The 11298-nt window shown below is 55.8% G+C and overlaps 1 protein-coding gene across 1 annotated transcript; it reads left to right on the top strand.

The window, feature by feature from the left end:
* The first annotated feature begins 553 nt into the window (after window positions 1-553).
* EMP2 (epithelial membrane protein 2) lies at window positions 554-6994 on the top strand. Its single transcript, XM_004705853.2, has 4 exons — window positions 554-674; window positions 3002-3092; window positions 5680-5826; window positions 6670-6994. The coding sequence occupies exons 1-4, from the start codon at window positions 597-599 to the stop codon at window positions 6861-6863; spliced, it is 510 nt and encodes a 169-aa protein (XP_004705910.1). The 5' UTR covers window positions 554-596; the 3' UTR covers window positions 6864-6994.
* The last annotated feature ends 4304 nt before the right edge of the window (window positions 6995-11298 follow it).

The following is an 11298-nucleotide window of genomic DNA, read 5'->3' as shown; positions in this document are numbered from 1 at the left end:
CCTCAAGTACATCATGGCCCCAGCAAGGCTGGGCGAGACCTTGTATGATGGGGTCGGGCCTCGTGAATCAGGGCCACGGGATGGCAGCTAACAACTGCAACACAGAGGAGGGTGCCACCTGGGATTTAACTAAACCGGGGGTGGGAGGGGACGGGGAAATCTGCAAAGGACATTATTGGGATCATCCAACCATCAAGTCCGTGCTGACCCACAGCCACCCTATAAACAAGAGCCCTGGGGCGTCGCGGTTGGTTACCAGTTGGGTGCTAACCGCAAGGCAGGCCCTTCAAAACCACTGGCTGTTCCGAGGGAGAAGGCGGGAACTTCTTCCTCCCCAGAGAGTTACAGTCTCAAACTCCCAGGGCAGGTCTGATGGGGTCGCTCTGAGTCGGCATTGTGGGGATGCTTGGTGAAATTGAGACGGGCTGGCTGCGGACGAGAGCACAAACTGTTGTCCGCTGTGGGCGCGGTGTGGCGGTGAGGCCACAAGCAGCTGGGTTTACGCTCACGGCTTTGACCTTGTCGGCTTTGACCTTCTCTCTCCCCAGCTTGAGAACCGCTCCGGGCCGTACGCGCGCCTCGCCTGCCCCGACAAGATGTTGGTGCTCCTCGCCTTTATCATCATCTTCCACATCTCCTCCGCCGCCCTGCTCTTCGTGGCTACCATCGACAGTGTGAGTCTCCTCGCAGCCAGACCCTCGGCATCCTGGCCCCTAGACACCAGGGGGCGGCATGGGGAAGCTTGCCCGGGAGAAACACCCAGGCCTGAGGCTCTGTGACCCAAGGATGGAACGCGGGCAGGTCCCGGTGGGCGAGGCCTTTGTCCCCTTGTTCCTGCAGAGCCCGGCCTTGGGAGCTCCTGAAGGAGCTTGAAAACGATCTGTCCCGACGTCAGAGGTTCTCCACCCCAGCGCTGCTGGCATTTGGGGCTCCAGGCGCCCTCCCACCCCTAGCTGTGCCAGGCGCCCTCCCACCCCTAGCTGGGACAATCAAAACTGTCTGTAGACACTGCCCCCTGGGGACACAATCGGCTCCAGGTAGACCCCATGACCACTGCCCTCCCTGGTCCATGGCTGCTTACCAGCCAGCATGCCCCCCTGGCCGAGCCCTCCCCAACAGTAGTCACCCTGCCCCCCACCCCCTAATACTCAGCTTCTGACTATGAGGCAGGAGTGTGTCTGAAGAATTGCAGTCCCTCGTGGCAGTGAGTGACACATTTGAACTGAGGCCCTCGATGGTCCTCGGGAGTCCCTAGATGGCACGAGATTAAGCGCTCAACTAGTAATTAAAAGTACGCAGTATGAGTATCTCCCCCCCTCTTGCCTGCCCACTGCTGCCTGAAAAAAGGTCAGGTGATCTGTTTCTGAAAGAGAGCTACTCTGCTCTGAAATGCAAGGGGTGGACTGGATGGCAACTCTTTTTTATCTCTTTATTTTCTATTTCTGGCAACTAATCCTTTGGGATGCTGACCCCTGGTCCCAGACACAGAGAGAAAAGCCCCCGTCTTTGGGGCTGCGACCCCCTCAGCCCAGCTCCACCTAGTCCTGTGACCCTGGCCCTCCCCAGAGGGTTCACAGTGAGGCTGCCCTCCTCCACCAATCGGCGACAGGCCGCAGGGCGTCTGTTGAGTGTGGAGTCGGTTTTCATGATCCCAGGACATGTTGCCAGGCCTCAGAAGTAAAACCAAACAGTGGCTGCTGGGACAGCGTAGGATTGCCCCATGGGGCATCGGAGACTGCCAGTCTGTGTGGGAGCAGACTGCCTCTTCTTTCTCACGCAGAGCGGCTGGTGGGCTCGAACCACGGACCTCTCGGTTCCAAGCGGGTGCTTAACCTGCTGCTCCACCCAGGGCTCCTGTGCCAGTGGACTGTGGTGGATGCTTACCAGCTGAATGGGCAGGGGTGTCCAGGGCTGTCGTAGGAGTTCCAGAGCCCTATCTCTTGGCTTGGGGTGGACGGAGAAGGCAGCCCTCTGGGGGTGGGCGCCCCACGCAGGCACTGCAGCACTGGAGCGGACGGATCATTCCCATCCACGCAGCCTCTCCCGCCCTCTAAACATCGTCCTTTTCTCACTGCCCGTGTGGATTGCTTCTCGGGCCCTGAGCCGGTCCTCTGGGTGGTGCAAGTGGTTAGGCACGTGGGTGCTCACAGGCCGGCTGGAGGCTCCAGTGCCTGTCACAGGCCCGTCAGCAGGAAGGCCCCGCGCTCTGCTTGTGAGGGACCAGCCCTGTGGAGCAGTTCCATGCCAGCCTACATGGCAGGTGGGGGGAGAGGCAGAGATGGACATCCCGCTGGCATCTCGCTTCCTGTCCCCTCTCCCCTCAAGGCCCACAGGGCCCTCACTGCTCATGCTTCGGCGGACGGCTGCTGTATTAGTCTGGGTGCTTTAGAGAAACAAATCCACAGCAACTCATGTATAAGAGAGTTTTATGTAAAGAAAGCGCGCATCACGAAAACATCCCAACCCAATGCTGCCCAAGCCCACAAGTCCAACATTAACCCATTAACCCAACACCAGTCCACAAAGTCCTCCACCTCACAAAACAGAGGCAATGATGCCGACTGCAGGAGGAAAGCTGCATCTCAGCACTGGCAGGGGTCTCCACATGGCTGCTCCAGCACCCAGGGCTGCATCAGGGTAGGTCCATGTGGCTTCTCCTTGGGGATGTCTTGTAGGAAGCCAATCTTGCAAGCTGAAGCAGGGAGCTGCTAAGGCAGCTGCACCCTGGTGCGACCATTACAAAGCAAGAGACCCGAGAGCTAGAAAGAGACGAGGCTCACCACCCATTTATCCCTCTGCCTTTCAATTAGCCCCACATGTGTTTATCGGCCAGGTTGGCACAATTAACTAACTCAGCTGCCTCAGTGTCACCCGGGCCCACCCCAGCCCTCAGGGTGGTAACGAGGCCCCGCCCCCCAACGGTCAGCCTGAGAAGAACAGGGTGCTGCGCAGCTGAGGAGCATGCTCCTGACCCACCCCGCGCCATTCTGCTTTGTTTCAGGCCTGGTGGGTGGGAGACCAGTTCTACGCAGACATCTGGAGAATCTGCATCAACGACTCAAACTGCACAGAGATCAATGACACCTATTCTGGTGAGTGCGAGCGAGTCCAGGGGCAGCGGAGAGGAGGAAGCCCCTCGGTATGATGGACGGAGGACAGAGTGTCTTCGAAGATGGGCTAAAGGCGACAACCCCGTGCGGGTGCCACAGGACCGCATCGTGTCCTGTTCATGTCGGCACACACCGGTCGCTGCGAGTCAGAACAGACTCGATGGCACCTGGCAGCGTGAGGGCACCCAGCTGGGACTGAGGACAGAGAAGCCTCCAATCGGGCTTTTCTGAAATGCTTCACTCCCCACTCCTGGCCCAGCGACGGGGCCCCACTGACGGGGTGTACGAGCTCAGTGGCTGGAACCCACCAGCTGGTCCGTAGGCCTGGTGACCTGGTCCTAAAGGCGACTGCCGCAGAAAGCCGACGCGGCAGTTCCACTTGGATCCACAAGGTCCTTAGAGGTTGGCGTCCACTGGGCCGCACACAAGTGACTACTGCAGGGTGGTGACTGCAGCAGGGCCAGCCAGAACTGGGAAGCCCGACTTCCTCACTTCTCAGTTCCTTGGCAAAGCTAACGGTCACTCTGGAAAATTTTCTCCCCTCTTTCATCCAAGCCTCGTCTCTACCTAGGCCCAGAGGCTGGGTCTCCCCATCACAGTGTTAGGCTGGGTTCCTTTTATGGACTGTGGGGCCTTGGGCATATCATTTCAGTTCTGGGAATCCAGCTTCCTCCGCTATAAAACGAAGGCAGCGGCCATGCACCTGCTGTGCCTCCCTCATTAAACAAGCTAAGATACACAAAGCCCAACCCACTGCTGTCTGCCCCCTGGGACGCAGCGATCCTGCACAAGGTTCTCAGGCTGCCAGGCTTTGCAGGAGCAGCCAGCCTCATCTTTCTCCCGAGGAGCGACTGGTGACTTTGAACTGCTGGCCTTTCAGTTCGCAGCCCAGTGCTTACCCCACCACGTCACCAGGGCTCCTTAAGCACACTAAAGGGCTTCGTAGATTAGAAAATCCGACTGAAAGCACGCTCACTACCCTGTCACTGTGTATCCAGCGGCTCTGTTTTCTTTGAGGGGAATTTCAGGGGTGGGAGCCCTGGTGGAGAAGGAGCCCTGGTGGCATGGTGGTTATGCATCAGGCTGCAAACGGCAAAGTCAGCAGTTCAAAACCACTCTATATTAGGCAGGGTTCTCTAGAGAAGCAAAATCAGGACACGTATGTATATATATATATACACACACACACACACACATAGGAATAAGTTTATATATAGTGAAAAAGAATACGAGGGGGTACCAACAAAACCCCAGAATAGCGCTGGGCGGAGCAGAGCTTTCGTAGTGCACATTATTCCAGCTAGGTGAGCATCGAGCAACTCGCCCTGAGCTAGTGCACTCAGTGGCACCGCCTGGGAAGGTTCCCTCTGGTCACAGTGAATTTTTTTGTAAAAGCAGTTTCGCTCGAGCCTGTGTTTTTGTGATGGCCGATTTAAGAGAACAGCATGCAGCCAAGAATGTGCGTCCCTCTCCTGGCAATAAATAGCCAAGTCTCACACTCCAGGCTCCAGAAAGGCCTCGCTGCCCTCATCTGCATCGGTGCACATTCCAAGTGGCACAGCCAGCTGCCATCCTTGGGTCAGGCCCCTTGTTTCTGACGATGGCAGTCAGGAGCTTCGGTTGCTCGGCAGCCCTTCTTCCAGAAGGAGAAGGTGCCTTGGCGGTCCGTGCGGTGTCACAGCTTATCCCTACGCGTCTAGATTAAGATTCTAGCAGGATCTCTCAGCCTGTGCTTTTCCAGCTTTGCTTCTCCTTCTGGGACACGCGCGTTTCACCCAGTCGAGTCTTCCTGCATCACTGCACGTGCCGTGTCCGAACTGGGAAGAGCCGTTCGAAGCCCTGTTCACCCTCTGAGCCTTCCATCCCACCTGTGGAATGATTGTACAAGGTTGTAAAACAGCAACGAAATTAAAACAAAGAAATATGAAAAGAGACTATCGGGCCCGAGAAGCCTAAACTCTAGTTTAAATGTTTCTTAATTGAGGTCAGACTAACATAATATCAAAAGAAGCATTTCAAGTCCACAATTCAGTAGTGTCTGCATCGATAGTGCTGTGTGACGACCACTCTGGCTTGTTCCAGATCATCCTCAGCCCCCAAAAGGAACCCCTGTACCATCAGCAGCCACCCCCTGTCTATCCTCGCCAAGCCCCCAGCCCCTGCTTTCTCCCTCTGTGGATTTGTCTATTCCGGATCCTTACACGAATGTGTCGTCTATTATTGAATTGCCTCCTTTCACTTAGCATAATGTTTTCGAGGTTCATCCACCTTGTCACAGGTGATCAACAAGCCTCAAATCTTTTCATAAAAAGCTTGCCAACCTCTGTTAGAAGGACCTTTCACTGGAGGGCGGTAGGTGCAGGCCCTTTGGCTGCCCTTGTGCTGATCATCCTGCACATGGCCACTGGGACTCCTGCACTCTGGCCGGCGGTCACCTCCACTCCAGAGCAGCCAGAGCCTGCGGAGCCTGAGAGAGGTGGGCCTGCAGACCTGTCTTGGGGGCTTCCAAGACCCAGGGGGCCCCAGGCGGGCCTGGGTCCTCACCATGCGCCATGCCCTCTGCCCACAGACTACACCACCCTGCAGGCCATCCAGGCCTCCATGATCCTGTCCACGGTCCTCTGCTGCATCGCCTTCCTCATCTTCCTGATGCAGCTCTTCCGGCTCAAGCAAGGAGATCGGTTTGTCCTGACCTCCGTCATCCAGCTCATGTCTTGTAAGTAACAGGGCGGGCTTCCCGGCAAAGCTGTCCACCTCCTCCATGCCCCCCACCCCACACGCACACCTACACCTATCCAGTGTGTCCAGGCCCCAGCCCACCCAGCCTGCAGTCTCCACACCTGCCTTCCCTCAGCCCACCCTGGACTGGAGCGTGACCCCCCTCGACCCAGTTTTAGAACAGAAAGCCCCAGTCCTGGGAACCAGTCCAGCTCTCCCCATGGGGCCTTTAGCTGCAAAGCCCAGTGCGTCCCTACAGGGCATAGGCGGTCCTGCTAGGTGAGACCCCTAATTTACATCCCCAGTACGCCTCTGGGCTCTGCTGGCATTTGAAATATTAGTAGCACTGTTTGCAGCATTGCGGGCCCAGAGGACAGCACATGGACAAATGGGTGGTCCAGCCAGCAAGGATGAGAAGGCGGGTGGCTGTATGGTAGGCAGCAACGTTGAGCCACCCCCCGGCCATGGAGTCACTTATGTGGGGTGTCCAAGGCTGTGAATCTTTCTACCATGGAGCGGCTGGTGGGCTTGGGCCTTTTACCACCAGCCCCACCAAAGTAAGACAGCAGCCCCGTTGCCTCTGCATTGGCCTGGACATGGAGTAGAATGGGACGTGGGAGCTCGGCAGGGCTGATTTTCCAGCAGGAGATGGACAGGACTCTCTGAGGAGGCACGTGGGTGGACTGGAATCACCCTCTAGGGAGCAGCCCGGCGTGTGGCCCTGTGCACTGCCCTAGGGTTCTCAGTGCCAAGGACAGCGACGAACGACAGTGTCCCACGCGGCCCCGTGGGGTGGGGTGGGGGGACCGTGATGGACCTGTCTCTGCTTTTCCCCCTGCAGGCCTATGTGTCATGATTGCGGCTTCCATTTACACGGACCGGCGCCAGGACCTGCACGAGAAGAACTTCTTTTTTTACCCCGAGCAGTCGTCCTCCGAGGGCAGATACGGCTACGCCTTCATCCTGGCGTGGGTGGCCTTTGCTTTCACCTTGGTCAGCGGCATCATGTATCTAATACTGAGGAAGCGCAAATAGAAACCCGCACGACCCTCTCCCTGCCTTGCAAAACCCACATGCAGATAACCCGTGTGTATATAACCTCCCCCCGCCCCCACCCCACGGCTTTTCTAGCAAACAGATGGTTTCCTTTAAAAGCCAAGAAAAGAGGTGTGGTTTTTGTTTTTGTTTTTGCATTCTTGACATCAGATCATAGACGATGACGGCGGGGCTGGGATTCAGAGCTGCCGGTCACGACGGTCCTACCAGGCAGAGCCAGAGCGCCGTTTTGCTCAGAGAGATGCTTCATAACCTCAGAGATGTGATGTGACAAAAAGACCAGGAGTCTTGGGACATGCTTCCTCACCCAGCTTCCCCTACCTCAAAACTCTGGGGCGTGGTCAACGGGCTCGGAGGGGCTTGGCAGGGCTTGGCGGGACACAGCTCCTCAGATGGTGTGCCCAAGGGCCTGTGAGAGGCGGGGGAACCACTGACGTGGCCCTGCAGTGGGCGGGGGATTGGCTGGCTCAGAGCCACTCAAATGGCTGGCCTTTGCCAAGGTAGCTTTCACCCTTGGTATCAGATTGAGGCTTAGCCTCAAGCAAAGACTCTCAAAATGTGATCCCAGTGCCCCTTTAAAAGGCCAACTCTCAAGCCCCTCCTCAGGCCTGCTAAATCACAGCTTTGCGCGGGAGGCGTGGAGCCTGCATTTACAGTGGGCTCCTCGGGTGTGCTTAAGTACCCTCAAGGCGGCAGCAGCAAGGCCAGGAGGGCGGGCAGGGCTGCCTCGCTCAGGTTGGGAATGGGGGCCTAGGTCAAACTGCAGGTCAGAATGGTGGCCTTTCTTCTTGACCGCCTCTTCCATGGCTGTTTACATCCGGGCCACTTAACACCAGCTCCGGGCCATGCACCCCTGCAGCCAAACACCCTGGGATGCTGCCTGCTCTCGGACTAGCCTGGAGGGCCTTGCACTCTTACTCTCTCCGTGCCTTGGGCTGTCCAGCTGAGTAGCCTATAATACCCTTCCTTCCCCCACCGTTTCTACAGCCTCAGAGAACCCATCTACCACCGTCCATCCTCCTATCCATCCATCCTATCCATCCGTCCATCCTCCCATTAGAAACCACCAAGCGCTGGCTGTATTCCAGGCACAGAAACAATCTCCTCTGGAGGCTCACAGTCTAGTGGAGACAGATTAAAAGCCAATTAAGAAAAATAATTACAAACTGAAACAAAGACTGCACTGAGCGCCACCGTGGATTGAAAACAGAGGCCGTGGGATGGTTTGGGGGTGGAGCACCTGCTGGCCACCCTACCCGCAGATGACATTTGCTGCAGTGCCCGAGAATCACCCTCAGAGAGGCCTTCCTCCTGCTCTGGGCCTCAGGGTGGGGACTGGTGAAGAGAGCTTGGGGCTCAGCCTTTAGCGGGGGATCTGATGGGTAGGGTCTGGGTGGAGCCTGGGAGGACATATGAGGACCAGTGGGTTTGTCCTTGGGTGTAAAAGCGCTTGGCGATGCAGGTGAGCCAGGAAACGCCCCGAGGGAGCCGGTCTTCCCACCTGGCTGCCCTTCCCCCTATTGCTGGGGGTGGGCCGCGTCCATCACATCTCTGCACTGGTGCTATTGAAACACAGTTGCACGTGACCTTCTGTTAGTGGAATGAGGATCTGCCACCACCCTCCCTCCTTCCAGTGGGATTGTGGTGGTGTGTCTTCCTGGAGAAGTCTGGGGACCACGGGACACACCTTCTCAGTGCGGAACTGGATTGTCTCCCCACTCACTTAATTTTCAGCAAAAGAGTCTTGAATGCTTATTCCTTTCCAGACCCTGTGTGAGGCTGTAACAGAGCTGGGCAGATTCCAGCGCCCTCCATGCCCTTGCGGAGTGGACAGCCTCTACCACAGGGCCCTCCCGGTGGACAGGTTGCTAGTACAGAGCCGGGTGAGCTGGGGCCTGGGGCAGGGCAAGCTGACCCCTCCTGCCTCCAGGGGTGTGGGTCACTCTCCTAGAGTCTGCCAGACGATGCTTGAGCCTTGTGGAAGAAATTAGGTCTAAAGCTCCCCCCCCACACACACATACACCCTGGCAACCCGGGACCACAGCAATGCATGAGTCCCCCACCCCACCCCCAACCGACCCACAGGGGTACAGGAATATCTGTCTCCAACATGAGCCTGTGGGTTTCCCTGGCTGCTGTCTCTGCCCTATGGCACCCAGTGGTCACCCTGCCTGGGAGGCCTTTCCCCACCCTGACGCAGGAAAATGGAGCAAGGTGGGGTGTGGGGAGAGATCCTGGCCTTCCCACCTGCGGAGAGGCCGGCGCTCGCCAGATGCACAACGGAAACTAGAAATTAGCCACGACCCAAACATTAGGACCAAGTGTATCCCCTTTCTGTGGCCACGACTGCGCGTTTGATGACAGTTTATCAAGTACTGTAATTCTTTCTGTGGAGGACGCACTAACTCAGCTTTTCATTTGCATTAACACTTACCTTTACCTGGGTCTCCGCCCCCACACGTTTGGAGAGTGCGGGGCTTGTCGCTTTGCATCCGTGACTGTGGGGGACCTCAGGGACCGGCTCTACACCTGCACACTCCCTGCTCCAGGTGGCTTACCTGTATGGCCCACCCTAATGGACACGCTCAAGTTAGGATGCTCCGGATTACACCATGATGAAGAAACCTGGGGTCCCAGGCCTGCAGGTCTACCAAACCCAGTTGCCCCCTTGGGTGCTGCAACGCAGTTTCAAACCTGCCTGGGTGGGGACCGAGTCACACTCTCACTCGTCCTGCAGTCCAGCAAGTAGTACACCTGTGTGCGCTGGGAGACAGCCGTGACGGGGGAACGCCAGGGACAGGCCTAGAGGCTGAACCTGAATCTTGGTTTGGGAACAAATGTGATTTTAGGGGAGTTAGGTTTTTTCTACTTAATGTGCCTTTAAAATAGCCCATTTTCTATGTTTTGTATAATCTGAAAGTGTACATGAAAAATAAACCTGTCAAACCAAATTGCTGGGAACAACAGACTTGCCTTTGTCCAAATGTGATGACGTTTGGGGGCGGGGGTGGCGTGTGTGTGTGTGTGTGTGTGTGTGTGTGTGTGTGTGTGTGTGCAGGGAAAGCCTTTTGGAAAGCATGGGGTCATTTGGAGTTCTATTCGAGATGCTAATGGATGGTGTTTCCAGCAAGCAACTGATGGCCAGTGAATTTCCCTGGGATAGTCTCCCTTGGCTTCGTGGGTGAGGGACCTGTGTGGCCACATGGGAGCCCACTCCTGAAAGGGCCTTGTCCTTGGCTGGCACTGAAAGGGCTCTGTCGTGATCTTGGTATTCCAGACAAGCAGCACATGTCCTTTGGCGCTGGTTCCAACGGTGGGTGCAGGCAGTTCTGTCCTGGACATTTAACAAGCCCCGTGGGCTCTTAAGACTGTAACTCTTTATTGCAAGAGACAGCCCTGTCCTCCTCCTATGTAGCGGCTGGTGGTTTCAAATGGCTACAAAGGAAGGATCTATTTCCTTGCCTCTACATAGGAGTTGCTGAGCAAAACCTCTGGGCAGCCGTGGTCCACATTTGCGTTTATAAGAGTTTGTTTGGTTTTGTTCTCTGCATCAGCTTGACTAGAGAGACAAATCCAGCGACACTCGTGTGTGTATCAAAAATGGCTTTATATCAAGAAGTCATTATTTATCAAGAAATCATCTCAGCCCAGTCCAATACAAGTCCATAAGTCCAATACGAGTCCATAAGCCCAATTCTAGTCCATAAGTCCAATGAGTCCATAAGTCCAATACGAGTCCATAAGTCCAATACGAGTCCATAAGTCCAATACGAGTCCATAAGTCCAATTCTAGTCCATAAGTCCAAAATGAGTCCATAAGTGCTATGAGTCCATAAGTCCAATACGAGTCCATAAGTCCAATTCTAGTCCATAAGCCCAATATGAGTCCATAAGTCCAATGCTAGTCCATAAGTCCAATACTAGTCCATAAGTCCCCATTCAGACTCAAGCAGCCACATGCAGTGATGCAGAATGCAGAAATCACGGGCTGGTGGGTGCAGAGTCCTGTGCATCCAAGGTCAGTGGAAATGTGGCAGGGCACCGGCAGCTCCCAGGGTGAACAGCAATAGGAAAGAGAAGGGGGACAGAGAGGAAGAGGCCCGTTCTCTGTCCCAGTGTCCTCTATGAGTAGGCCACACTCCCAAGGAAGCCCCAACAGGCTGTGACCTGATTGACAGGTCTGACTGCACCCCGAGCCTAGAGTTGACATAAAGTCATCTAAGTACCAGTCTCCTTGGCAGGTAAGTGGTAGTTACCTTGCAGCATTCAGCTTTATGTTTCTTTCATTCAGGAAGCCAGGCCTAAAGTCCAGTGATTCATCCAACAAATATTTATGTACTCACTATGGCACGAGCATTGTGCTGGGTGGCAGGGACAGAATGATAAACCTGGTCCATGCCAATCTCAAGTTCCC

The sequence above is a fragment of the Echinops telfairi genome, unplaced genomic scaffold (assembly GCF_000313985.2).
Source record: "Echinops telfairi isolate 266 unplaced genomic scaffold, ASM31398v2 ScPeMD7_5;HRSCAF=22, whole genome shotgun sequence".
Taxonomy (NCBI): Eukaryota; Metazoa; Chordata; class Mammalia; order Afrosoricida; family Tenrecidae; genus Echinops; species Echinops telfairi.
Note: the sequence above shows the minus strand (reverse complement) of the source record. Positions and strands in the feature narration are given on the sequence as shown.